This window comes from Branchiostoma lanceolatum, chromosome 2 (genome assembly GCF_035083965.1).
Source record: "Branchiostoma lanceolatum isolate klBraLanc5 chromosome 2, klBraLanc5.hap2, whole genome shotgun sequence".
Classification (NCBI taxonomy): domain Eukaryota; kingdom Metazoa; phylum Chordata; class Leptocardii; order Amphioxiformes; family Branchiostomatidae; genus Branchiostoma; species Branchiostoma lanceolatum.
Window position 1 is genome coordinate 37,042,960 of NC_089723.1, and position 25,613 is coordinate 37,068,572.

The following is a 25,613-nucleotide window of genomic DNA, read 5'->3' on the forward strand; positions in this document are numbered from 1 at the left end:
AAGCATGATTTTACAAACTTAACCATCAGGCTTGTATATTCCATTTATAGTTCAGTTTTTAACTACTGCTTAGAGTTAGAGTTACATTTAGTGTTGATTTGTGAATAATAGTTAAATATACTGTTGTGTAGAATGCTTATTCTATGTAACTGGTGTGATTTGTTTTTTGCTTAACATTTAAGTTTATCATTGACTTCTTACGAATTGCTAAGAATAAGCGAACAACATAAAAATTGCATTTTTTTCTAGGCCCTGCTTGTTGTCCTACCTATACTTAACTTTGAAGTCAAAGTCCACAGACTGCGCAATGTAGTTGGTTTGAATGCCAAATGTTTATCCTGTATTGAATATTATTGACAATGTGTTATACAAGTAACATTAGTTGAACTTCTCTCTAACCATAACTCTCAAGTGACTGGTATCTAGAATAGTGCTAACTCACAGTTGCTTCATTCTTATCATATTCTTTGCTGTCAATATCAACAAGCTTATAATACATTCTACTTCCGGATTCTCCAGTTTCTTTTCTTTAAAGGTCTAACATTTTTCTTTCCTTCATTTCCTGTATATTTTCTCTGCTGCTACCAAAGTGAACACAACCATCCATTAAGAGCATGCACCATTAAACTGAACGGATGTTTACATTATTGACAGAAAGCAAAAAATAACAACTTGAACAGTTTACACAGTCCACACCTTGTGTTCACATCAACCACCACTTCTGGCTCTTTATACCTTACTAGTTCATTGTAGTTGAGTGAAAGTTCAGTGTCATATCTTTGGTCAGTGGTTTCAGCCTTTAGTGGAAAGGGGTATAAAGGCTGTACTGCTGTTGAATTAATTGACATGAAGCAAAAATAACGATTTGAACAGTTTACACAATCAACACCTTGTGTCGCTGATTAACTACCACAGTCACCATAACACAGTTTACCGGTCATGACCCCAACCTTAACATTTGGACTTTCCCCCCTGATGAGTCATTCCATTCAACTCAGTGTAACAAGTAAAGGCCTCTGCTCTTTCCTACTCATCTAAATGTCGTGTGACGCTTTTTTTCAGCCCTTCTAACTTCGAGAGTGATGAGGAGTCCAACCGAGGGGGCAAACCTGTCCCAGGTAGGTCGTTTTACACCTTCCATACGTGAAGCCATTGTGAGGAACAATCGTGTTAATCATTGACAGAGTCTGCCTTTGCCTTGTACCTTGAATCAATAGCTGTGGGTTTTATGAGCACCGTCTAGTTCTGCCACTGTGTGCACTGCTGGTAAGTTTTGTATTGGTTTGTGTCACTTTTTGAAGACCTCAAACTTTGCTTTGTCTGCTACTATGCAAATGTCTCACCACTTGTGTTAAAATTGGAAATGCTTGCTTCACACTTGTGCGTATATTCAAGACCGTATGAGATCCGTATTCGGTTTGCGATAGGTAAGGTTTACGGGAAAGAAGGTGTTTTCCACTTTGACCCACCTTTGTACAGCCTTGTTATTGAACCGAAAAATTACATCTTCGGTCGCAAACTTTACCTAAGACAAAAGATAATGTCATACGGGACTCAGATGGACATCTTGAATATACATGTATGCCCTAAATAGTATGGTCTACCAGTCATCTAAAATATCTCAGTGACACACACATGCAACTAAGTTAAAGAATAAGTCTGGTGTCTGTTCAGAACATGTTTTTAGCATTGTCATAATGCATGATTGTGTAGTTGAAAAGATATCGTCAACAGTCACTAAACAGTTATGCACTGGTTATGCAGCTAAATGCTTTACACCTGTACTGTACAAAACTGGTGTGTTGCACCCAAAGGGTGTTTACCAGCTATGCAAAACAAAGAAACAAACAAACAAATTGTTGTTGATCCCCAGGTGGCGTGGCGTCGTTGAAGGCGGAAGACAAGGAGAAGTCAGTCCGAAGAAGATTCAGTTTCATCTTCTCCAGTGCCAGATACAAGTCAAAGGTTTGTCAGATTACATTTCAAGAACTCCACATAGCATTTTTTAAAAGTGGTATTGAATGATTTACTACTGATAAGTGCAACTGATGACATTGCAAACATTTTAGCTCTTCGTAGACAGAAAATATGTTCAATATGTGTCGTAGAATAGTCAATAATGCTTAATCTTGCTTATACTCTGGTCTTAAATGCACTTCCTGATTACCATTGTGCTGGTGTGATCAGTTTTTGATGGTCCCTTAGATAATTTCTCCCATTGACAGAAGCATTTAGACCACCTGGCTACGGATACCATTTTCTACATAGTATAAGGTCCTTCAGTCAGGTCACTGCAGGCAGGTTTGATTGACACTTTAAATTTGCACCTTTCTATATCATCCTCACAAGTATTTTCCTTCCAATGTAGTCCAAAGGAAAGGATAAGGAGTCCGCCAGCACCCACCAGTTTGTGCACATCAGCTTCTCCAACTCCACCGTCTGCGACATCTGTGCGAAAACTTTGGCCAACAAGCCTGCACTGCAGTGTCAGAGTGAGTCAGAACTTCTTCATTGTTTTCGTCCCCTTGAATTCTCTCAATCACGTTAAAAGGCATTACTGTACAGTAACAACAGCCTCATTGCTCAGATGGATACCTACTGGTTTTATTGCAATGAATGTATGAATCAGCAATCTTGATGATTAGACTGAAACTGTTCTTCATAATTAGCAGTCCAACCAATGATAGCATGGCAGTTAGTTGTTCAACCAATCAGAGAGCGGCTGGATTTCTGTCAAATATTTGCATTTTCATGTTTTTATTGTGCATTAATTTTCTACATTTCGACAGGTGGGCGGGGCTATTGGTTGCTCTTAGACTATTATCATTGTTCCAGGTCACACATAATTAGATATGATGTTTTGATGACATTACCTTGACTACCAGTGTAATGTACACATTGTACATATGTTTTATAACATGCTGTATCATGATATAGAAATAATTATTAAATATTTTACATCATTATGACCTAGTACTTACATTTTTGTAGGAGGAAGGTCAGATGTAGTGTATTATATATTCAAATTTATAGATACTGATAGAGGACTATAAGTGTGCCAGTTCTAATAGTTTGGATAAAGAGCTGGACATGCATAAACCATTTGACCAGTTGTATATTAAATACATAATGTAATATCAAGCTGTTGTTATGTGTTGAAAACACTACAAGTGATTGCATTGAGCTGGCCCCGGTGAAATTTATGCATTGAAGAACCCATTTAATGCAGTCGTTATGGGTATTCCCTGGCTGGTTGTCATGCGGCTCACGGAGAAATGTAACGCTGCTCTCGCTTTCAGACTGTTCCATTAATGTCCATGAGAGTAACTGCCAGAGCTCAGTACCTCCTTGTCCAAAGGCTGGCAAAAGCAAGGTAAGAATTTTGGATTAATTCTATAATATCAGATTCTGTATCTGTATAGCTGGTATAACCACCCTTTGGTGTAACACACCAGCTTCTGTGTCTGTATCTGTATAGCTGGTATAACTGCCCTTCAGCATAGCACACCAGCTTCTGTACGTATACCTGGTAGCCAGTATAACCACCCTTTGGTGTAACACACCAGCTTCTGTGTCTGTATCTGTATAGCTGGTATACCGGTAACTGCCCTTCGGCAGAACACACTAGCTTCTGTCATGTACAATTAGTCATGTATCTGTATAGCCAATATAACCACCCTTTGGTGTAACACACATTCAAGCTTCTGTATCTGCTGGTATAACCACCCTTTGGTGTAACACACCAGCTTCAATTGGTATTTGCCTTAGACAAGTTAGATGTACATTGCTTTTCTACTAAACAATTTCTGTGTTGAGCAATTAATAGGACTAGGTCTAAGAGTAAGAGCTCTAAAAACGTTATATTATGGTTTATTGAAATCTCTGACTCTCTTGAGTCGAACTGGAAGCGTAATGCTTTTTTTAATAGCTGATACAACGTAGCACAGTGCAGCTTTGCTACAGCCTTGTTTTTATAGCCAAACATTAATGAAATGAAATATCATAATTCAAGGCAAATTTGTAATGCTACTGTAGTCTAGATTTTCTATTCTAAAGAATGAGTGACCGCCACAGTTTGCATGTAGTGTTGACTCAGTAAACAGGAAGCATTGTGATATCACAGCCAAAGTTCATGATAAGAACAGTCGATAGCACAGGTATCCTGTGTATTACTGTGGGGAGGGGGGCAAAGAAGGTATGAACCTGGTATCATACAGGAAAATATTCTGCGAGCTCCAAAGTACACTTTCAGCAGCAATATGAGATGTATCCTCTTGATCACTGCATGATTTTTAGAGCCCCGTTCAATTTTATAGGGCAAAAGGGTTCAATCATTTTCAGGTGAAAAATATCCTTGACTCTGTCAATTTTGAAATTTGAAAAAAATAATATGTGTACTAACTAAGGTCAGGATGGTACAATATGGTCTTAGTATGGTAACAGGTGTGAGTTCATTCATTTGGTACATACATGTTCATTTACAGAAAAACAAAATGTTTGTATTGTATCTGGCCAGGTAAGCAACAAGTCCTATAATTGATTATTGTGGCTTTCTGGTCAAAGGTTGTTTGGGGTAACAGCATAACATGCATACCACAAAGTGCAATTAACCTAGTACATGCATTGTGTGCAAAAGAAAATTACATACCACAAAATGTTACATAATATTATTTATTATTTGAGCCACTTTCTAGAACTCAGTATTCTAATTTTTTTACTATTCTATAAGGAAATATTTGCTTCTTTATTGATCATGGAAAATACATGACTGTATGGCACTTTGTATGTGAAATGATAGGTACAACAACTGGTACACCTGGCAGACTAATATCCAAGCCCCTATATGCTTGTGCATGAGGCAAATTCCTACCCCTCAAATGTCGCCTGAACTAGGACATTCATTTGTATGCAGTATTTGCATTTGGCTAAAAAATATTTTTTTTGTTGGTTTGTGTTTATTTGAATGTGTACTGCATCAAAAAATCATAATTTTCTCTGCTGTAACAGTAAATCCAGCACAACTAAAACATTGACTTGGTTTAAACATACAACAGTTTGATGGTTAACCGTTTTGTTCTACCACAATTGGAAAGTCACAGTTGGTTTCATATCTACAGTTACTGTAGATTCATTCATATTTGCAGCTTCTTTGCAATACTATTAGGAGAAGAAAGGAGATTTTTACATTGCTTTGAATTCGCAGTGAAAACAATTTTGTATTGCACTGTAGTAATACAATGGAAAGGTATATTCGTGGTGTCACCACGAAAATAAAACCACAGCAAACATTTCAAGATATACAGTCAAACCTGCTCAAGAAGACCACCCAGAGGACCGATAGAATCTGATCTATGTGGACATGTGGTCACTATGGACATGATTCTTAATCAGTAAGTTAGTGCTTAATCTTAATCTTAATCATACTGGACAAAACCCCAGTGGGGCATCTCGTCCAGGGAGGATTGGTGCACAGCTAAGCGGGCCGGTGGTGGTGCATAAAAAAAAAAAAAAGTGCTTGTGTCAATGGGATAAATAACTAAGGGACCACCAAAAAGTCAGGTGGTCTTCTGTGACTGTACATGTAGAGGTGGTCACTCGTACAGGTTTGACTGTACTGAAATATCTGTGGAAACTATGCGTGGAATGCAACATAAACAAAAGGGCAGCCTTCGGTTTTTTCCCTCCCCCCAATCCAGGTACATTGTTACATGCACCAACAGGAAGTTACATATTAGCCACCTGAGCAATGCGCCCTGGACATCAAGAAATCACGACTACTTTTTGTTGACATAGATTACGAGATAATGGCCCAAAGGCATAAACTGTACAGTGTTATTGTCTGAGGAGGTAGGGATGGGCATTTCAGGTGGTTGTTGTGAGAAAGGCGTGTCTTTATCAGAAAAGTCGCTCACAATTCCAGGTGATTATCGGAAGGATATAATAGCAGCTTGGAGGAATGTTTTGACCTGGAGATTTTTGGGAGTGTGGTTTAAGTACAATGTCTCCTTACATCTTGGTATAAGACCCCTCAGTTATATTACCTACTGTAACTGCAGTAATATGTAATGTACAATCAAATCTGCCAAAGAAGACCACCCAGGGGCCTGATAGAATCTGGTCTATGTGGACAGATGGTCACTATAGACATGATTCTAAATGCTTATCAATGAGAATAATTAGCTAAGGGGCCACCATCAAAATAGTGATCACAGTGACCAGGTGGTCCTTAATATGTAGAAGTGGACACTTGTGCAGGTTTGGCTGTATATGACACTTGATGTTTTAGTACTTGCTTAATGATTGTAGGATAGTGTTCTGATGTTGTTTTCTATTTTTCCCATACAGAAAAACCTGCCGTCAAAGCCCAGCAATACAGGACTACCCCGTATGTTTGCACACTTATTTTTATGTGTGATGTGAAGTGCTCTCATTTCCTGCTTTAAGTTTAAGTGACTTAACTGTATCCATAACATATATAGCAGTGTCATTTGTATATGAACGAAATTACCACCTTTGATTTCTTCGAAAATTTAATCATTTCTGTTGTGTCTTTATGGGACTGGATCTAAAGAGCATTGTGTTAACGGCACTGAACCTTAATCCGACACTTTTGAGAAAATGCAGCGCAGAATCATAAATCAACAAGCGACCTTGTGAGTATTTCAGTAACTGTTGGGTGCATTATGTGAAGCACTTCCCCAGTCATTACTGCACAATTCATGTATTATTCTTATTATTGAGCTGTGGCTGGAAAACAAGGCTTGAAAATAGCATCACTCATAACGAAGTCCCTTGGGAATTATGTTCCAAATAGAACCTTAATCCGACACAATAAAATAGTGAATTTGTTTATCCTTGATATTGCTCTATACAATTAAAGCTGTTTGTCAATCTATCCGTCAACCAAAAGCCAGTTACACTGAGGTAAAATAGACACACCATATCACTGTCGACACAATTGTCAACTGCCGTGAACTGGTCATCAACCATCGTCCTAAAAATCTTATGGCTGCTCTCCTCCCACGACATGCCTTACATTATAAAAACATGTCAAGTTTTCCTGACCTTCCCACCAGAACATGTTTTCTTCAGAACCTTACCAATGCACATTTTTTATGTTGCCTACTTTACTGTACTTTAGAAGCAATCAAAAGATTTTGCATATTAGCGCCAGGTCTTAACTTACAGGGGAGTACTGAAAAATGTCGGATTAAGGTTGCGTCGGATTAAGGTTCAGTGCCGTTACAGTTACTGTAGATGTATGTACCGAAATGCAGGTGTATTTGTGCACGTAATTGGTCTCGCAAATACATGTTTATGTGAGAAATAGTGATGAATATTGAATAATGCGATACATGATATATAAAATGGTGTTTTTTGCGTTTATTTGTTTAGCTCCGTACCCGTACTCAGGAGGGAGGGAGCGACCCAGGTCAGAGATCATCACTGGGAACAAGAGGGTAAGTGCAACTGACAGTACTGTCTATGGACTCTTCAGACTGTAGAATATAATTACAACTGCAATACAATGTACTGTACCCTGATTTCGTAGCACCTTGGCTATTTTAGGTGCCTGTGTGTGTGTTTGTGTATGCATGTTACAGACAGCACAACTCGAGATACTGTGGTTGGATCTTAAGTTTGTGATATTTGGTACTGGATAGGGGTCTGGAAAGCAAACTTGAATTTGATGATAGGCCTCCCAGCGGCTTTCTACAGTACTGCAGTGGAAGTTCCTGTTTTGATATCACTTGTTCTGGACTCTGTATTTTTAGGGAAAAAAATTATCCTGTTGGCCACTGTTTACAGAAATTCATAATATTCATTTAAATTTGTTTTTAGTCTATCTGAAGGGTCGTTATGTGGGCCAGTGACTCACAATTGATGCGTATTGTGTGTGTTGCTTACTTAATTTGTTACAGCCCAAAAAACCCTTTGTGTCTGAATGGCAGCACATGTAGGGTTAGTAAGGAGTGGCAAGTCTAAGCTGCCAAGCAGTTAGGATAACCTTTCCTTTGAGTCTAGCCTGTCCTTTTTTTCGTCCCCTTTTTTTTGAAGTGGACGAGTTTCCAAACCACGTATATGATGTGGTAACTTTTTTACTGCCATTTTTTGTTTCTTGTTACTCTGATATTTTGAAAAAAGAAATTAGATAGTCATACTGATAGTGATGGGTAATACAATGTGTCTGGATGCCCACTGAATTGTGTGGGAGGGAGCTTTGAATAGGCAGTGGGAGGGCACAGTCATCATTCAGATCAGGTTGGGCCATACCTAGGGTAACAGGTGCCTTACTGTAACAGGTGTCAAGATAATGGAGGTCTGTTGTATTTATGTTAAGCCAGGCACACACTAACACTAACAGTGACAGGCTATATTTCATAGTTTAGCAGGGTTTTATAATTCATGGTAAATACTGTTAATGAAAATAGTCTATTACTTAAATCCTACTTTTGCTAGCAGCACTAGTACTATTACACTTTAAAACTGTAGCTCGCATGTGTATGTTTACTGAGTGTCCCCTTCTCCCTCCTACAGTATGTTGGCCATCACAACCTCCCAGCTGGCATGGTGAGGGGGTACAGCCATGGCAGCAGCACCGTTAGTACAGTACTGTAGCTCGCATGTGTATGCTTACTGAGTGTCCCCTTCTCCCTCCTACAGTATGTTGGTCATCACAACCTCCCAGCTGGCATGGTGAGGGGGTACAGCCATGGCAGCAGTACTATTAGTACTGTAACTCGCATGTGTATGTTTACTGAGTGTCCCCTTTTCCCTCCTACAGTATGCTGGTCATCACAACCTCCCAGCTGGCATGGTGAGGGGGTACAGCCATGGCAGCAGCACCGTTAGTACTGTACATGTAACTCGCATGTGTATGTTTACTGAGTGTCCCCTTCTCCCTCCTACAGTATGCTGGACACCACAACCTCCCAGCTGGCATGGTGAGGGGGTACAGCCATGGCAGCAGCACCATGTCCAACAAACCCGCCTTCCAGACTCCAATAAACAGGTACATTGCTTTTTTTCTTTGTTGTGTGATTTGGAGGATGCATTTCATAGATCATTTTTTCTGTAAGCTTTAAGGATTATGTTTCTGAATCAGATCAGCTGTGCTAGCCTTTCGTTGAATGCCTCTGAAAATAGAAAAAACATGGTTCACATTTGATTTAGTTACTATAATTACATGTATAACATATGAGTCATGTAATGATGATATAATACAGAAGTTACTATATATTAACTAAATCAAATGTGAACCATGAACAAAAGGTTAACAGCTGTAAGCGTTTATCATCATATTTCGAACAATCGCTTTTAGTATTGGGTAAAACTGTGGTGACTTGAATTTATGAAAAGGGAGTGGGTAGATTAGACTAACCAGCCGCTGTTTCTTCTTCCTGCTGCCCTCCCCCTGCTGCTATGGCAGCTGGCCCCTTCAGTTCTGGAAACCTTCCATAGAGTAAGTCCACCTGACCTCAGCTGGGTAACTCCCAAGGTCATATTGATGTTACTGGTGAAAGGTTTTCATTGCACAGTATTGATTTTTTTAAATCACCAATAACGCTAGGAACCATTAATTCGACACCCTTTTAATTCGACACTTTTAAGTATTGGCTTGCCAATCAAGATTCAGCAGGTTGATGCAAAAACTGTTAATTGCATTCCAATACGAGTTAAGTACTGATGTCAAAAAGGTACAGTCGTAAGTTCATGAAGATCAAACTTTGCAATGACGAGGTCGTCAATTTACTAACCGTTTGTTTTAACGTTACGTATGTCATGGGAGAGGGAGCAGCGGCAACACACCGTCATAATGTCGACATTTTCTTCTTCATATCATCACATTACATATCTATACTTGTATCGATCAAAAGAGGAATAAACAATATGTCCGTCAATAACAGCAAATAAGTCTAGTTTTGTCCTTGATCCAAACAAAGCGCGAATTATCCAGAGGCTTTGCGATCGCGTCTTCGGAAACCGCCATTTCGAATATTCCCAGAATCATACGGGTGATCACGTGAGCAATAGCAGACGATGCAGATCATTTATATTTATTCATTTATTCATTTTCCCCCTTTCCTGTCTTGGATTATTAAATAGACATGTCCAATAAGTGTTGACAGGTCATCAGCAATTTGAAATAGTAACCGACGTCAACAAATTAACTACTCTTTCTATTTTCCCCTATTTTCAAATGTAAAAGTCCGGAGCCACGTGCAAGCTAGTGCAAACAGGTATTGAAGACCATACCAACCGTCTCACTACGGGTTTAGCATGCTAATGACAAGGTTATACTATAGAATAATTGAATTTTGGCAGCAATTAATGCAAAAGTAAAGCTTTTGCATTCTTTATAAAAGACAAGTGTTATTTTCATATTTCCGAAACATACATCCCAACAGCGGCTAAGACGATAGCGACACACGAGAGTCGTACTCCCCTCTACCGCATTGATGTTCGCTTGGTACAGGCCGTTTCCGCCTGGCATATATTTTTGTTTACCGGGCAGTAGTGCAAGCAAACGTTAGTTACTCGCATTTCGAAAGCTGTAGCAGGCTTAAGTATCAGACCTCAAGGTTTATGAAAAATATAATAGCCACGACAGTGCAATGGAACATAAGAACGGGTCTGCCGCAGGACGATGTTTTTCAGGACTATTTATTTTGACCGCAGTATCGTGAGTGCATCAGCGGCGTACTGACTGTGACATGTGATGCCTGTAGTAACTAGTGTAAGTGGCCGTTGGTTGACAGATAAATAGGGAAATAACCGTTGTTCTGACTATTGAAATTATCGGTTCACAGCGACATTGTTGTATACTGTCGGATTAATGGTTCGTTTGGAACAGATTACGCAAGGCGCCGTCATGTCGGGTCCTATGTTGAAGACGTAATTTTTCCGAGACATGTCAATGATTTGGAAGAGTTACACACATGTAGCAATTGCGGCAAAAACAACGTACACGATACAGTCAATGATTACCGAAATACTCTTAAGTCCGCTTGTTGATTTACATAAAATGGTGCGTTGGCGTAAAGGTGTCGAATTAATGGTTCCAAGCGTTACTTCTTTTGTTCCTGATACCCCTATTGTGAATCTATTTAAAAACCTTGGCCACTTGGAAATTATCACTTTGTGTGACAAGTTACATACAAGAGGGGGAGATTTTAGTTTTCTTTCTTTTTGAAACGTTTTTTGTTGTTGCATTTTTTAACTTGCAAAAGGCAGATATTTGCTTTGATATATAATTGATTGATCGATTGGATTGATGCATATTTGGTATCAAAAGTTCAACTTGCCAACGAATGGCCAAAGTAATGACTAATTACTCAAAAGTGGCCTACATCTGACTTTTGACAGCATTTGGTAGACTAGCCCTAATATTTTTGTAGCTGGCACTGCAAACAGGGATGCTGTGTAAAGTTCAATTCCAGTGCACCACATTTACCTGTTTCCAGATTGCAATGTCCCTCCCTAACTGGAGAGGCTTAGGCCTGCCGGTGTGAAGTTAAAAGCCTGCACCAATCACGTGTTCTTGATGTTGTGTCAGGGCTCGAAATTGAGTGTTGGAAAAAGGTGTACTGGTGCACCTAACCTGAAATTTTAGGTGCATAGAGAACATTTTGGTGCACAGCAGACTATAGAATATATGGGGTGTCAGCAAAACGTAATAATGCAGTTTCGAGCTTTTAAAAATTTTCAGTGAATATAGAATAATGCTATAGCCAAATTCCAAGCAAGTTATACAACAAAGGTTTTTTATTTTTCTGACACTAGTGTTAAATCGTGCCTACGCATAACCCTACACAAATATCTCGGTGCTCCCACAGTCATAAGTTAGGTGCACAGCCCCAATTTTGGTGCACAAAAGTGCATCAATATATTCTTTGACAATGTCATATTATGAAAGTTTTGATGCATGGCGTTATTTTATATGACATTGTCAATGTTCTACTACATTATGTTAGATGGCAATGCTACCTGGGGTATCTCTGTATTGCTGTGTTGCAATAAAATGAAATACCTAAAGATAGATTTGATAATCATATTTTGAGCCCTGTGTGTTAAATGGTCCCCACTCTTGTCCCTACAGTAAGCCCATCAGTGAAGAAGACCAGGACACGGAGATGGCTGGGAGCAGGTTGGGGCGTCCAGCCAGCCATGGGGGCTCCATCACAAAGTGAGTCTTTTTTGTTCGTTTTGCTTTCGGCTATTCCAAGATCAGGGTGCACCAGTGTGTTGCGCTTGGGCCGATTTTTCAAGTTTCAAATTTAGTGCTTATTGATAAATGCACTCTAAGAAAGTCAAATTGTTAATTTCTAGCAATAAATTGGTCATACATGTAGCATAATGTTTTGAACTTCTATCTACCTACAAGCGTCAGGATTGTCAACAAGCATCATGATTGTCTGTAAAATAGTGTTATATTTGGATAATATGTTTGATAAATCGCTCGTTCTCAATGAAATGTACAAAATAGCGATTTTTAGGGTCGAAAAATTGATCAGCTCATTTTCCAAGCAAAGCTACCTCATTTTTTAGCTGAACATCTCCTTTTATGATCCCCAAAATATTACAGCTAATTTATCACGGGAAGTTGCCGAAAATTTTTAAGCTTGTCCTTGATGTCCTTGGAGTTTACCCATATTTTTGCGGAAAAACAGCGGAAAATTTTGTCGGTTGAGCATCAGTAATAAGATACTTCAATTTTGGAGCTTCCATGTCGTGACATCGCCTTCAAAACCTATAGTTGAGGAGTCAGTATCTCTGGTAAAACGTCTGTCAAATTTAGTGCCGGCGTGCTGACGATTGCTGTATAACTGTTTCATTCAGGATTAATATTGTCTGGATTTGTCTTTGCATTTCGACTTGTTTGAGATATCTAACAGAAACGGAATCAGATAGTTCTTGCAAAACGTTCGATCCTCCGTTGATCCGAATAATTTAACTTTTACAACATCTATAAGATATTCAATGTTGCGAACTAATACTGCTTAGGAGCAGTAAAGCATTTGAAACGGAGAGGGAATCGCGGAAAAACGGTAACGGAGATTACATACTGTCGCCAAAAGGCGTGATCACCAGACGTAAGTCGCCAAGTTGTAATTAATCGACTTCTGATTTCTTTTCTTCTTCAAACATATCAGAGGCTATAGATTACTTATATTGTCTTGAGGTTTAAAATGAATTCAACTTTGGAAACAAAATCTGGAAGAAAGAGTAGAAAATTGGAATATGATAACCCTACAGGGGTTTTCTCTCAGTTGAATCTATACTTTTCTATTCTAGTTCAAACGCCTTTGCCTTATGGTGCGCAACTACAAAAAGTTCTGCGCCAGGTTATGTATTTTCCGCAACAGGTGTAATCTCCGTTACCGGTAACGGAGCTTACTACTGTAAAACTTCGGCTTTTCCTTCAAAGGGATTTCCACTTTTGCGTTCCATCTTTTATCATTAAAAGGACGTATGAACGGGCATTTAGAAAATGGGCAGCGTTCCTACACCATGCCATGTTAACAACACAGAAAGCATCAAACAATGGTAACGGAGATTACATTCATTACCGTACTGTCATTTGTTCGAGGAGGTGGTCCACAACTGATAGCAAACAGTTCTTATTTGTTCCTTTTAAAAGACCCAAAATCTTTAAGTCGTCAAAAAAACGACAGGTTGGCACCTTATATGTGGCATATCTTAATGTTAGGAACGTCTTACTTCAAACGGTAACGGAGCTTACTGTTTTGGGCGACAGGCATAAACCGCCTTGCACAGCGTACAAGAACAGTGACGGGAGCGATCTGACGTGATTTGTCGGAGGGCCTCAGTAGCTGGATTCACCAGTTAACCGGTCAAACTCTGGACTGAATTGTTACATTCTCGGCTGCTTTTTAAATTTTGCATGTCTCCGCAGGCGACAGCCGTTTTTTGTGACTCTTTAGGCCACTCATTGCCATAACTTTTTCGAAGTCAAAACCCATAAGTAATTTTGAGGTGCATTTTTCGTGAAACATGATATGTGTTGTGGGAAAGTGAAGAAAGTATCGATGGTGCCCTTAATTTGGCTCATATCAAGTCGTTTAGGCTGGCGACAGCAATTTGTACATTCAAATGAGAACGAGACAAATATCAACAGGTCGTTCAGCGTAATATAACCAGCTGCTGCTGTGCCGCGTGCCTGCAAAGCTGGTGTGTTACGTCGAAGGTCGGTTAAACCGGCTATATAGATACCGATACAGTTGAATTTCAATGATGCTAATTTGTCTTGTTTGTTTCCTCTCCAGTATCCACGCCACCATTTCTGCCTCTTTGGAGTCGTTAGATGAAGGTGAGTGCTTTCCACAGTAATTGTCTGCTTCCCAGTAATGGCAAGGACGCATCACTGGATCTGTGGGCCACGTCTCTTTTAAGTTGAAAGCCCTGATGCATAGCGATTAGGCCTAGGGAAGTGAATGTTGTGTCTCTGGTTACCCGACCAACCCTGGCAAAAACCTGCCGACCCTAGCTTTTTTTGTTGGTGTACCACTGCCGGGGAGACCTAAAATTTTCGATCTGACTTCTGATTGATGAAAATTAAAACAGACCATGTACTTCACACTGTTAACAGTTGAGGGCTTTGAACAGTTGATGTATGAATGGCTGTGGAGTAAACATTGTACTTCTTTGTTCAGCACAACTCCTGAAGCTGTCGATAGATGATGGATGATATTTGATCTGTATACACAATGTACATGTAGGTGTCAGTAAAATGAAGGACAAGTTTGATTAAGGGCCCCCTATTGGCTTGCTATGGTATTGCAGCAGCAGGACCAGTTTTCATATCTGATACAGCTGTGATTAAGGCCCCCTACTGAGTTTCTATGGTTTTGCAGCAGCAGAACCAGTTTTCGTATCTGATGCAGTGGTGATTTTTTAAGGTGCAGCTGGGGTCGATGACCTCCAGGAGGATGCCGACCTCCTGTTTAAGGGGATGGAACCAGAGACATGGAGGGAAACTATTGATAACAAGGTAGGACTTCTATTCTGTTTGGTTGCGATGAGAGGAGTGAACTTGAACAGAGAATAGGATGGATTCCAGGCTATCCCAACCCAGTGCAGACCTTGGTGGTTGGGAGCATAGTCACAGGGAGGTCTTTAATGCGTGACAGGAGCTTTAGCATCACTATATCATACAGTATTTTCACCACAGTACTTGCTTTCTGTTGACTACTTGTGATTTCCCATTCCAGACTTTTAAGAAACTGAAGTTGTCTGAGAGGGATGTCAAGAGACAAAATGCCATCTATGGTAAGTAATTTCTTTCATATCTAAAAATTATAATTTGAACTATAATTGGCCATTGCAGTGGTTACTACTGTACAATGTTGTTATTTAAGCTTGAAGTTGTAAATGCTAGTCTATGTTTGACGCTTTGTAAATTTCCCTTCAAATGAATTGAATTGAATAGGATGTTGCACAAATTGATGTGTGTGTATGATATCATTACTTTATTTAGAAAGTCTCTTGAAAATCTGTCTTCATCTTCAATAGTTAGTTTCATTTTTTTGAAGTTTAAGAATTACTGTTACACCCAGGTCTTTAATGTGTGTATCAACCATTGTTCTTTCAGAATTCATCCGCACAGAAATGCAACATTTTAAAACGCTGAAAATCATGCAAAGAGTGAGTACTGTCAATTTGTTTTGTTTTTATTAACATTGTTGGGGAAACAATCTGTTACAGTAGCACAGTAGAAAAGCTGAAAACTTACAATGGGGAGTATTATGATTCATTGTATAACATAGAGCCTTTCCACAAAATATCTAACACATACATGTAGGTATAAAATGTGAAAGTATAGAAGCAAATTATAGTCCAAACTCAAATTCTGAGTCCAAATTTAGTCTGCTCAGTGTTGTGATATATCTTATCCCATATGATATATCTTAGTTACCCCTTCCCAAATCCTTGACGACGGGGAATGAGCCATCAATCAAAGTACAGATCTGAAGCAGCTAAAACTGATTCTGTTGTTGTTGATAGATATTTGCCCATGGCATGCTGTATGAGCTGCGTATGGAACCCTCGGTGGTCGACCAGATCTTCCCGGCGTTGGACGACATCATCGACCTTCACACGACCTTCAAACAGAACCTCCAGGACCGGCGCAACGAGCAGACGCCCGTCGTGGAGAAGATCGGGGACGTCATCTGCCAACAGGTGGGAATGGCAGAGATTTTAGGCAACTCCACTCACATGGAGTCTTCAGATATCTTATTATACTGCCCAAGAAGACCACTCAGGGAACCGAAAAATATGGTTTGCATGTAACTATGTGGACAGGTGGTCACTATAGACAGGATTTTGAATGGTTATGTCAATGGAAAAAGTTAATATATACTAAGTATCTAAGGGACCAGCAAAAAGTTACAAGTCATGTCTACCCTTACAATTTGGTCAAAGCTATGAACAAATGAAGACCAAATTGGCCAGGTGGTCCTTATGTAGTGGTGGTCACTTGTAGAGGTTTGTCAGAGTGTATTTTCTATGACAGTAAACGCTGTGATGCCTGTTTCCTTAAAAATGTGAAAAGCAATCTGAGTGTGCATTGACCAAACTTGTTATTTATTGGAAGTGTTACAATTACTGTTACAACAGACTGTTGAATAATGCTTGTTTACCATTTGTAACAGTTCCAGGATGAGTTGGGGGAACGTATGACGGTGGCGTATGGTGAGCTGTGCAGTAAGCAGGCGGAGGCCATTAGCCTGTACAAGGAGTGGTACACCAGGGACAGAAAGTTCCAGAATTTCATCAAGGTAAATCCAGAAAACCTTACACATGGCCTGTAGAACTGCTGGATACATTTAGCTGTCAAAGTTTGTTGCACACAACCAGTTCTGTTGACAGTCCATCACTTTCCTCATGGCAATACTGACTGCTTCTAATTCGCACAGGTTTTTAATGCAATTTTAGTTTTGTAATTTTTCGTTTGCGCAGCATGTGTCCTAGTCTGTATAGACTTACTGACAGTAATTCTCACTACAGCTATAGGTCACAGAAATGTTAGCAGGTGATTATGTACTGGTTGTGTATAAGGCTGTTTAGCCATGGTCGATGCTGTAGGGCTGTTGTGAATTAGGATTTTACCATTATGGTCAATACTGACCACATTGTGGTCACATTGGCCAGGTTGTCCTAATGTAGGGGTGGTATAGGTTGGAATGTAAGTAAAAGTTATTTTGCTAAGTAAATTACCACTGAAGTTGAGTTTTCATGTGTGTGTTTTGTATCATAACACATATATTTTATATGTTGTTTGTTTCTTTCGTCCTGTAGAAGTGTAGCCATATCCCGCTGTGCAGAAGGTTTGGTGTGCCCGAGCACATCCGCCTGGTGTCACAGCGCATCACCCAGTACCCTCTCGTGATCGACGCCATCATCAAGAGAACCAAAGGTCAGTGCACGAAGCCTGCCTGTCACACATAGCCGACCACAGCCTCCCGACCTTCTCCAGATAGTAGTTTGGAGTTCGTTGTGAGCAATGTCATCTGTGGTTGGTAGTTGGTCAGCAAGGTTGCCTACAAGTCTTTAGATGTAGTTGGCGAGGTTGTCTACTAGTTTTTAAGATATATATAGTTGACAACAAGCTTGCCTACTTGACGATAAGTTTGGAAATATCAAAGTCAGGAAGTCAAACTCTGCAGTGCTTCTTTTTTCTACCACTACGTTGACATTATATCATCTTCTTTCCAGAATCCAAAGCTGACCACGAGCCACTTAAACAGTCAAGACAACTAGTTGTGGTAAGAATCTTTTGGTATTTTGCAGTATTTGCAATGGTCAGGCGTTTCAAACGTCTGGCCATCTCCAAAATCTATCCGTTGCTTGTCAATGAGTAACTGTTACTTTGCATATCTTGTCAACTGGATGTATAACCTTCATTGACTCACTTTATGGAGGATGGAATACACCAGAATTTTTTCTCTCTTTTTACATTTTAGTTATCTAACTTTACTGCATCAAGCCCATGTTGGGCATGCAGTAAAAGCAGAGTGGATTCATTACTCAAGCTAACCAACATCTTTCACATTCTGGAGCCGCATAGTTCCCGTTTAAAACTTTTATTCAGCCTAGTTGGACATGGATATGCAATAAAGTTCATTTTCATCTTTATAAATAATCACCTTATTCTCCTGTACCCCAGGACCTGTTGAACAGAGTGGATGAGATGGTGGACGACTACAACAGACAACAGAAGCTACTAGAGATTTACAACAGACTGGAGAAGGGGCACGCAACGTTCAAGAACGGCAGGAAATTCAGGGTAAAGCTTTTAGTAAGATTATCTGACTGTGTGTAGATTTGGGGCCAGGTCACAAACATCGTGCGATCGTCCTACAAACAAAACTAAGGGCATCCTTGGGGAAGTCGTAATTGTGTCTTGCAAAATTCTTGTCACAGAAAAGGCTGTCTTAGATCCTTGCCAGCCTGAAAATCCCACAGCATCTGAATCATATGACGGCGTTCAATGAATGTGTACCTGCACCCTAAGAAATTATTGCTTCAATGAAGCTTTAAAATGCCCCCTTACTTTCCCTCATGGCTTACCCTATATAAGTCCTTAACCTTTTTATACTTCACCCAAAATAAATCTAGCTAACTGAAATGCCAAGCTAATTGTGGATCCAAGTAAAGTAAAGTCAAGTCAAAGGAGTAAAGTACATTTTATGTGTCTGTCTGTCTGTTTGTTTGCTTGTTTGTCACTGTGTTTTTGAGTGCGGAAACACCAACACATAATTTTGTATTTTCCACAGAGAGACGACCTGCTCCACAACCACCGCAAGCTGATACATGAGGGTGTCGTCGGCTGGAAGAATGCAAGGGGAACTGTCAAAGGTAACGTGATGGCTTTCATCAACACCCCATGAAACTCCTCTCTTGCCATACATGCTAGAAATTCTTGCCGTACTTGGCTATTAAGTTTTGCCATATCTAATGGTAGACATTGCGTGGTGGCCGCAGTGCGTATTCACTCAAAAGTCGTGTCTCAAAAAGATACCCTGTATGGCAAGGATACACAGTCTCATATAGCCAATGCCAAGGCAAACATTCCTGACCACCTCTCTGTTGAGTGACGTTGTACAAGTCAAGCCCATTTCTTGAGAACAGCAATGATATACAGTCTCATATAGTCCATGCCACTCGGCATTCAACCATCCTGGCTATCTCTGCTGAGTGGCATAATGATTGTCCAAATCGCGCCCTATCTTTAAAATACTTTAAATTTGTTTGTTTTTTCAATTGAATTCTTTATCAAAATACCAAACTTACAGACACATGAATGAAGCCTGAATGTCTTTGATATTTACAATATTGATTAGTACATACTTAACACATTATATATTACATGCATATACATCCCTAACACGACAGGCGCCCATCATTATGTACCAGATTCTACAGTCTGATTGTGCAGTCTGACAAGTTGTCCTAACCCTGTCCTGTTCATGTTCTGTTCCAGAAGTGACAGCTGTGGTGCTATCAGACATGCTGCTCTTCCTACATGAGAACAACCAGAGATACTCCTTCTACTCACAGGACCAAAAGGTAAGAGTCGCAGGAGGATTTCTGTTCTACTAGATTATTAGAAAATGCTCCCTCGTAGAATTGTCTTGAAAAATGAAAACAACACAATGCAGCATATCTACCAGAATGACAATTACTTTAGAAAGTACTACCCAGTAGGGTCATATTCAAAAGTTGTAATTGAATCCAATGCAGCAAAGATCCCTGCTGTTTTTAGTGTTGCAGGAGGCAGTTGTGTGATGGCAACTGAGGGCACATCCTGCTCAAACAGCACAATCAGGATCAACCATTCAATTCACAGTCTAACCTATGCACAAAGACCACCTGGCTAATGTGGACATAACTTGTCCCATTGACACAAGCATTAAGAATCCTGTCTATAGTGACCACCTGTCCATATAGACCAGACTTTACTGGTCCCCTGAGTGGTCTTCTTGGTCAGTTTTGACTGTAAACTATTTAGCTTGTACTCCTACCAATTTTTAGTACTAATGTTCATGTTTCTTGCAGTCTGCTGTCATTCCACTCTTCAAGCTGCTTGTGCGAGAGGTGGCGAACGAGGAGCGCAGTCTGTTCCTGATCTCGGCGAACACGGTAGAGATGTACGAGATCATGTGCGTGGACGGGAAGGAGCGCCAAACATGGATGAAGATCGTCAGAGAGGCCGTCAACAACTGTCCCGAGGAAGAAGGTGAAAATTATATTTGTATTTTGTATTTGTATTTATTGAAAATGAGACAAATCATTACAATGCGTCAGTCAAGTCAGCTCTCGCTGGTAACAGCTGACCCACAAAAGTACAGATGAGCGTACAACGTAAACAATGGTATAAGATAAAATGTCATTACAGTCATTAAAGTTAAAACAGTTTGTCATCTCAATACTGTCTTCTGTATTCTGCATTACAGAAGAATTTTATTGCACGACAATTGTACACATTACAATGTATGGCAACAAGTATTAAACATAGTACAAAATAGAGGTATGGAATGAAAATTAACATCCTAATTACTAAAACAATAAGGGTTAGCATAAGTCATTGATACTGTTGAGTTTCTGTATTTTTTCTAATAACAAAGCAGTCTTTTAATGTACAATTATGTATTTACATTTTTCTTTGCTGATTTGTCCCTGATCATGGTTGTTAGAGAAAACTAGAAATCAAGCATTTAGTTTGCACTTGGGCATTACTGCCATCTTGTTGCATCGCTGATGTCCTCGTTCAAGGTTCAGGGTTGCCAAGGGTACATCTGATAAACTAAGTAACGTTCATGTGATACCTCATAATTGATGGAGTTGTTTCTTATTGCTGTAGATGAAGGCATGAAGAGTGAAACTGAGGAGGAGAGAAAAATCACCGAGGCCAGGACAGCCAAGATGAACCAGCTCATAGGTACGGCTCATGTCACTAAATCATCATGAAGAAATTTGATGAATGAATGATTGAATGAAAGTAGACCTTTATTTCACTTTTTTTTGCCACTTATCTACATTGTAGGTTAAGTACAGGTCACAACAAAATAAAACATTTTCAAAGTTGATAAATACAAGGTACACTTAATAGATTCAACTTCTCCTGGCTTTTTAGGTATAGTTGAAATATAGGAACAATTGTGGTTTGCAATGGAAGCGTTGTCTTGCTGGTTTAGAAAACTTTAATATGAAATTCATTTTGTTTTCAGTAAGTCAGTTCAAGTTGATAAAATCAGGAAATATCATAATCCATTATGGTTGAATTTCATACAAGTGAATTAGATGGTACATGTACTTACATGTGTACCTACCTTCTAATTGCCATGTGATTGTCATTTGGTCTGTATTTAAACAACAATCCAATAAAACATTTCTTCTACAGAGGAGATGACGAACAGGGATCGAGAAGTCAACCACCACCTGCAGGAGAAGATGAAGGCTCTGGCAGGACTGACTGTACGTACCTCCTCAGTCTGTTACACTGTTGATGATATGATAGGGTACTCATACTGCGTGCCTTTTCGTGTAGTGCAGAATCAGCTGTTTGAATTCCGTATACACTTAATTCGTAGCAGGGCCGCTGAAATTAAGTGTGAAGCAAAGCTGGCCTGCCAAATTTAACGTAATATGTAGCCACTGGCTTCCTGAATTTAGCCTAGAGCGTTGGGGTGGGACATTAATCTTTCAGTGTTATCTTCCAGGAGCTGATTGGGAGAGAAGACATTGCCCAACAGGTAAGATGTGCTCAAATTTCTCTGCTTAGCACTTGGCACTTATGAGAAAAAAGCATGGGAGTTGAATACCCACCACTACCAGTGGACTAGCCTACTGTATTGGCCTGTGTGGCCCAAGGGCTGTAGAGAGAAACAGAGATGGGCACCAAAAAGTGTGGGAAGGATTTTAACTAAACTGTGTTTGTGATCACTCTACAGCTGAAGCCCACATACACGATGGCCATAGACACAGGGGAGGAGCTGCAAGCAAAGAAATGGCTGCAGGCGGCCATTCAAGAAGGTAAATGTTGTAACAGATGAACTTTCAATTGTGAAGCATGTGTAGTCAAGTGGTTAGTGACCCTGACTTTGGCTCAAGATTTGGGGAGTTTGAATTCTGGCTGTTGTAGCTCACACAACACAGACGGGACGTTAAGCTGTGGTCCACTGTTCATTGTACTAGTCAGAAAGAGCTAGGGGAATTTCCCCGGTACAATGACACAGTGTTTTTATTCTCTGTCGGGGCTAATGGTAGATTAGCTTGTCAGTGAGCTAAACTAGTTTCACTTTTTTTCAAGCTTAACTTGTGTTTTTCATTGACGTCAGAGAACCTGAAGAACACGTTGTACAGCCCTGGCTATTGACATTGCCTCTAGACCAAGAATCTGATAGAAAATCACTTTTAAACTTAAAAGTTTTCAATCTAAACTTGTGTTTCTGTTGACAGCTGAGAACCTGAAGAACACGTTGTACGGCCCTGGCGGCCAGCTGAGTCGCAGCGTGAGCAGCGTGGGGGAGCACGGCAGCGGGACCCACGGCCTCTCCCCCGTCCTGCCCAAACGAAACAAGACGTTCGGAGGGTTCGACACGAAGGAGGAGTCTGGCAATGGGGGAAGAGGTGTGTTTATTTCATTGTTAATTTGTCTGTTTGTTTTGCATAACCTTTAAACGCTTTGAGGCATAACACACCATTTTTGTACAGTGGGTACAAGTTGTGTAAGACCAGACTGTAAGATCTGATCCACACTCCAGGATGGACCCCTACTCTTTTTGATAAGTGTGGTGGGATGATGGTATCTGTAGCGTGCTTGAGGTTTGACTGTCTCTTCAAACACACTGCCACCTTTATTGTAGAGCAAACAAAGTCTAAAGGCATCCTAGAAAGTGAAGCTTGTAATTGTATACAATCATGACAGTACATGTAGGTGTGTTGCCTGTGTGCATAAGTGGTTGCCCTGAAAATATATTTGTATAGTCGACAGCATTGCCTGTTATGGTCATACAGGTTGTTGTCTGATAACAAGTTCACCAGAGTTCAGTTGCTTTACATAATGTTGTCATTTACAGGACTATATTGGGAGTACATTCTACATAAAGGTACATGCTAAAGCCAATGATAAAAAAAGCTGAGATGCAGGTGACTGGATGGGATAGAAATGTTTTACCTGGTATCAAGCATTGTACAGCTCTGGTTTGCTTACCAAAGTCTAGAATGTCTGATCCGATAAAAATGCAATGAATTCAAATTTATACTTCAAAGGCTTTTAGGCTTCATACTCATGTTTCCTTTAGATTACAAATCCAAGGTACATGTAGATCTTTTGTTATCTTTAATCGAATCTTAAACTGCTGCCATTTTTCTCTGTCGGTGCACTGGCATAGGTTGTAGAGTGTTTGCCTTGCATTCGGAGGGTTGTGGGTTCAAACCATGGCTGTGTCATACCAAAGACTTGAAAGATGGCAATCTGCTTAGCACTCAGCACTTACATGTATGAGAAAGAGGATAGGAGTTGAACATACTCCACTATCAGTGGACTAGCCCCCTGCTGCATTGGCATGTGTGGCCCAAGGGCTATAGAAACAGAATTGGGCACTGTCCTTATACACCAAAGGTGTGGAAGGATTTTAACTTAAGCTTTTCTCTGCCAGGATTTTAATGTACAACTTTATTTCTCTCTGCCAGGGTCCTTTAAAAAGCGTTACCCGGTGTCCACCCTGAACGACGTAGAGCAGAGCAGCAGTTCGCCCGACCTTCCCAGCAGGGTGGGCGGGGCCAGCGGGGACAGGCAGCAGCTGTCCCACAGCAAGTCCGACAGCGTCAGTCCTTCAGAGCAGGAGCACAGGACATTCAAGGTACGTAGCCCTGCATCTTAAGGGCTGTTTGTACATTGTAAAAGGTAGGGGGCAGTTAGGAACATTTTTGTTGAATAGGGGCAAGTAGTATAATAGGGACAGACAGCTGTTGTCGTACAGCAAGTCCGACAGCGTCAGTCCCTCAGAGCAAGAGCACAGGACATTCAAGGTACGGAACTGTGCATCCTTGGTGTTGGTCCAGTTCAAAAGCCTTGGGACATGCTACTTTGCTATGTACCTTTAGTATTTCTGTGCTGTACTCCATAGCCTGCCTTCTTGTTTCTTGACTCAGCAGTTGTATAGAAGGGATGGATACGATTCATTAGCCGTGATATTTCCTACTTGTGATTTAGATACTTCTTCCATAAGCCATTGATTGCATTGTACTGCCTTTTTCATAACTTCCTGTAGTCATTCCATGATTACCTTGCTACATGACTTGTGCAGGGCTGTTTCCAGGACCCATCCCTCCGTCCTGGGACGGAAATCTGCTTGTTGGGTCACACCATTTGCCGAAAAACCTGATCTTCAATACATGAAATTGATGAAAATGCATTTTTGCAAGCACAAAATGACAGGTTTAACAACTGAAGGAAAATTAACAACATAGGGTACCAAACAATGAGGTGGATGGACAAAAAATAGCTGGAATGAACAGCCCTGTACCTGTGTGATGGCATTTTCCTGCACTTGCTGTGATTTTGAAGACTGTTGCTTGGTCATGATTATCTTGCTATACCTGTGTGATGATACATGTATTTTCCTGCACATGTGATTGAAGCCTGTTGCTCGGTGGCCTTTCCTCCACAGCTGTCGCTGGCTCTTCTTCAGGCTTTCTCTCTCATCCCCCTGCGACCCATCCTCAGTCTCCCTCCCAAGGTAGAGTAGCCATGCCCAGATACACCCACCCCAGACACACCCACCCTCCCACATCCTGCTCTATACACCTCTTGCAGGGTGGTCACCTGGGCATTTCAGCAAAATGACCCTCTATGCTGTCACTGTGTGTTAAAAATGCTGCTGTTTTGAGCCCAAGTGTATGAGAGGGTTCTAGATTTCAAAATGTTCTGAGCACCTTCAGAGCTTGCCATGTGGCTATCGTCACACGAAGTTAGCCATATGTACCCAATGCTGTGAAAAAATCCTGGTGACCACCTTGGCACATTAGAAATTGATGTTCTTGATTGTGACACAACCCTCAGGGAATTTACCTGGCCGGTGATTTGGTAACTCCCCGGCTACCTTCCCCTTCTGCCTGAATGGACTGAAAAAAACACACATGTACTCCTTTCTTGAAAATAGAAATAAAGTCCATTCATACCCAAGAAAGACTCATGCACATGTACATGTATATATAGGTACTGAAACTTCGACCAGGTAAATTTCTGCTATGTTGTCTCACAATAACATCGATTTTCCTTGTTATAACCTACCAACCCAATCAAGCTATCAATGGAGCTCTTGACACCTCTTACTTATTATTTTAGTATTTGCTCTTTCGTAGAATTTTATATTCACTCTATGGTACCCAATCCAGAAGAATTACACTGAGAAAGTTAAAAGCTGACAGACACACTGTGCGGGTGCTCCCCCTAGTGTGAGAACATTGTATTGAATGTCTTACCCAAATCTTGTGACTACCATTCAGATGATGAGTACTAGGTATCTAACAGCTTTTCCTTTCTTTGCATTATGTTCATATATTTATGAAATCAACACTTT

The 25,613-nt window shown here is 40.3% G+C and overlaps 1 protein-coding gene across 1 annotated transcript in view; it reads left to right on the forward strand.

The window, feature by feature from the left end:
- Positions 1-25,613, forward strand: part of LOC136427036 (rho guanine nucleotide exchange factor 28-like) — an 88,902-nt gene that overhangs the window by 40,370 nt on the left and 22,919 nt on the right. Inside the window, exons 22-49 of the mRNA XM_066415754.1 lie at positions 1,063-1,118; positions 1,874-1,965; positions 2,369-2,492; positions 3,300-3,373; positions 6,346-6,385; positions 7,396-7,460; positions 8,913-9,013; positions 9,431-9,463; positions 12,101-12,187; positions 14,289-14,332; positions 14,922-15,013; positions 15,234-15,291; positions 15,614-15,666; positions 16,027-16,203; positions 16,677-16,802; positions 17,323-17,440; positions 17,740-17,789; positions 18,191-18,310; positions 18,801-18,882; positions 19,508-19,593; positions 20,083-20,263; positions 20,888-20,965; positions 21,428-21,501; positions 21,747-21,779; positions 21,978-22,059; positions 22,486-22,656; positions 23,722-23,891; positions 24,702-24,770. Coding sequence (XP_066271851.1) covers positions 1,063-1,118; positions 1,874-1,965; positions 2,369-2,492; positions 3,300-3,373; positions 6,346-6,385; positions 7,396-7,460; positions 8,913-9,013; positions 9,431-9,463; positions 12,101-12,187; positions 14,289-14,332; positions 14,922-15,013; positions 15,234-15,291; positions 15,614-15,666; positions 16,027-16,203; positions 16,677-16,802; positions 17,323-17,440; positions 17,740-17,789; positions 18,191-18,310; positions 18,801-18,882; positions 19,508-19,593; positions 20,083-20,263; positions 20,888-20,965; positions 21,428-21,501; positions 21,747-21,779; positions 21,978-22,059; positions 22,486-22,656; positions 23,722-23,891; positions 24,702-24,770 — 2,536 coding nt within the window. The remainder of the gene's footprint in view (positions 1-1,062; positions 1,119-1,873; positions 1,966-2,368; positions 2,493-3,299; positions 3,374-6,345; positions 6,386-7,395; positions 7,461-8,912; positions 9,014-9,430; positions 9,464-12,100; positions 12,188-14,288; positions 14,333-14,921; positions 15,014-15,233; positions 15,292-15,613; positions 15,667-16,026; positions 16,204-16,676; positions 16,803-17,322; positions 17,441-17,739; positions 17,790-18,190; positions 18,311-18,800; positions 18,883-19,507; positions 19,594-20,082; positions 20,264-20,887; positions 20,966-21,427; positions 21,502-21,746; positions 21,780-21,977; positions 22,060-22,485; positions 22,657-23,721; positions 23,892-24,701; positions 24,771-25,613) is intronic.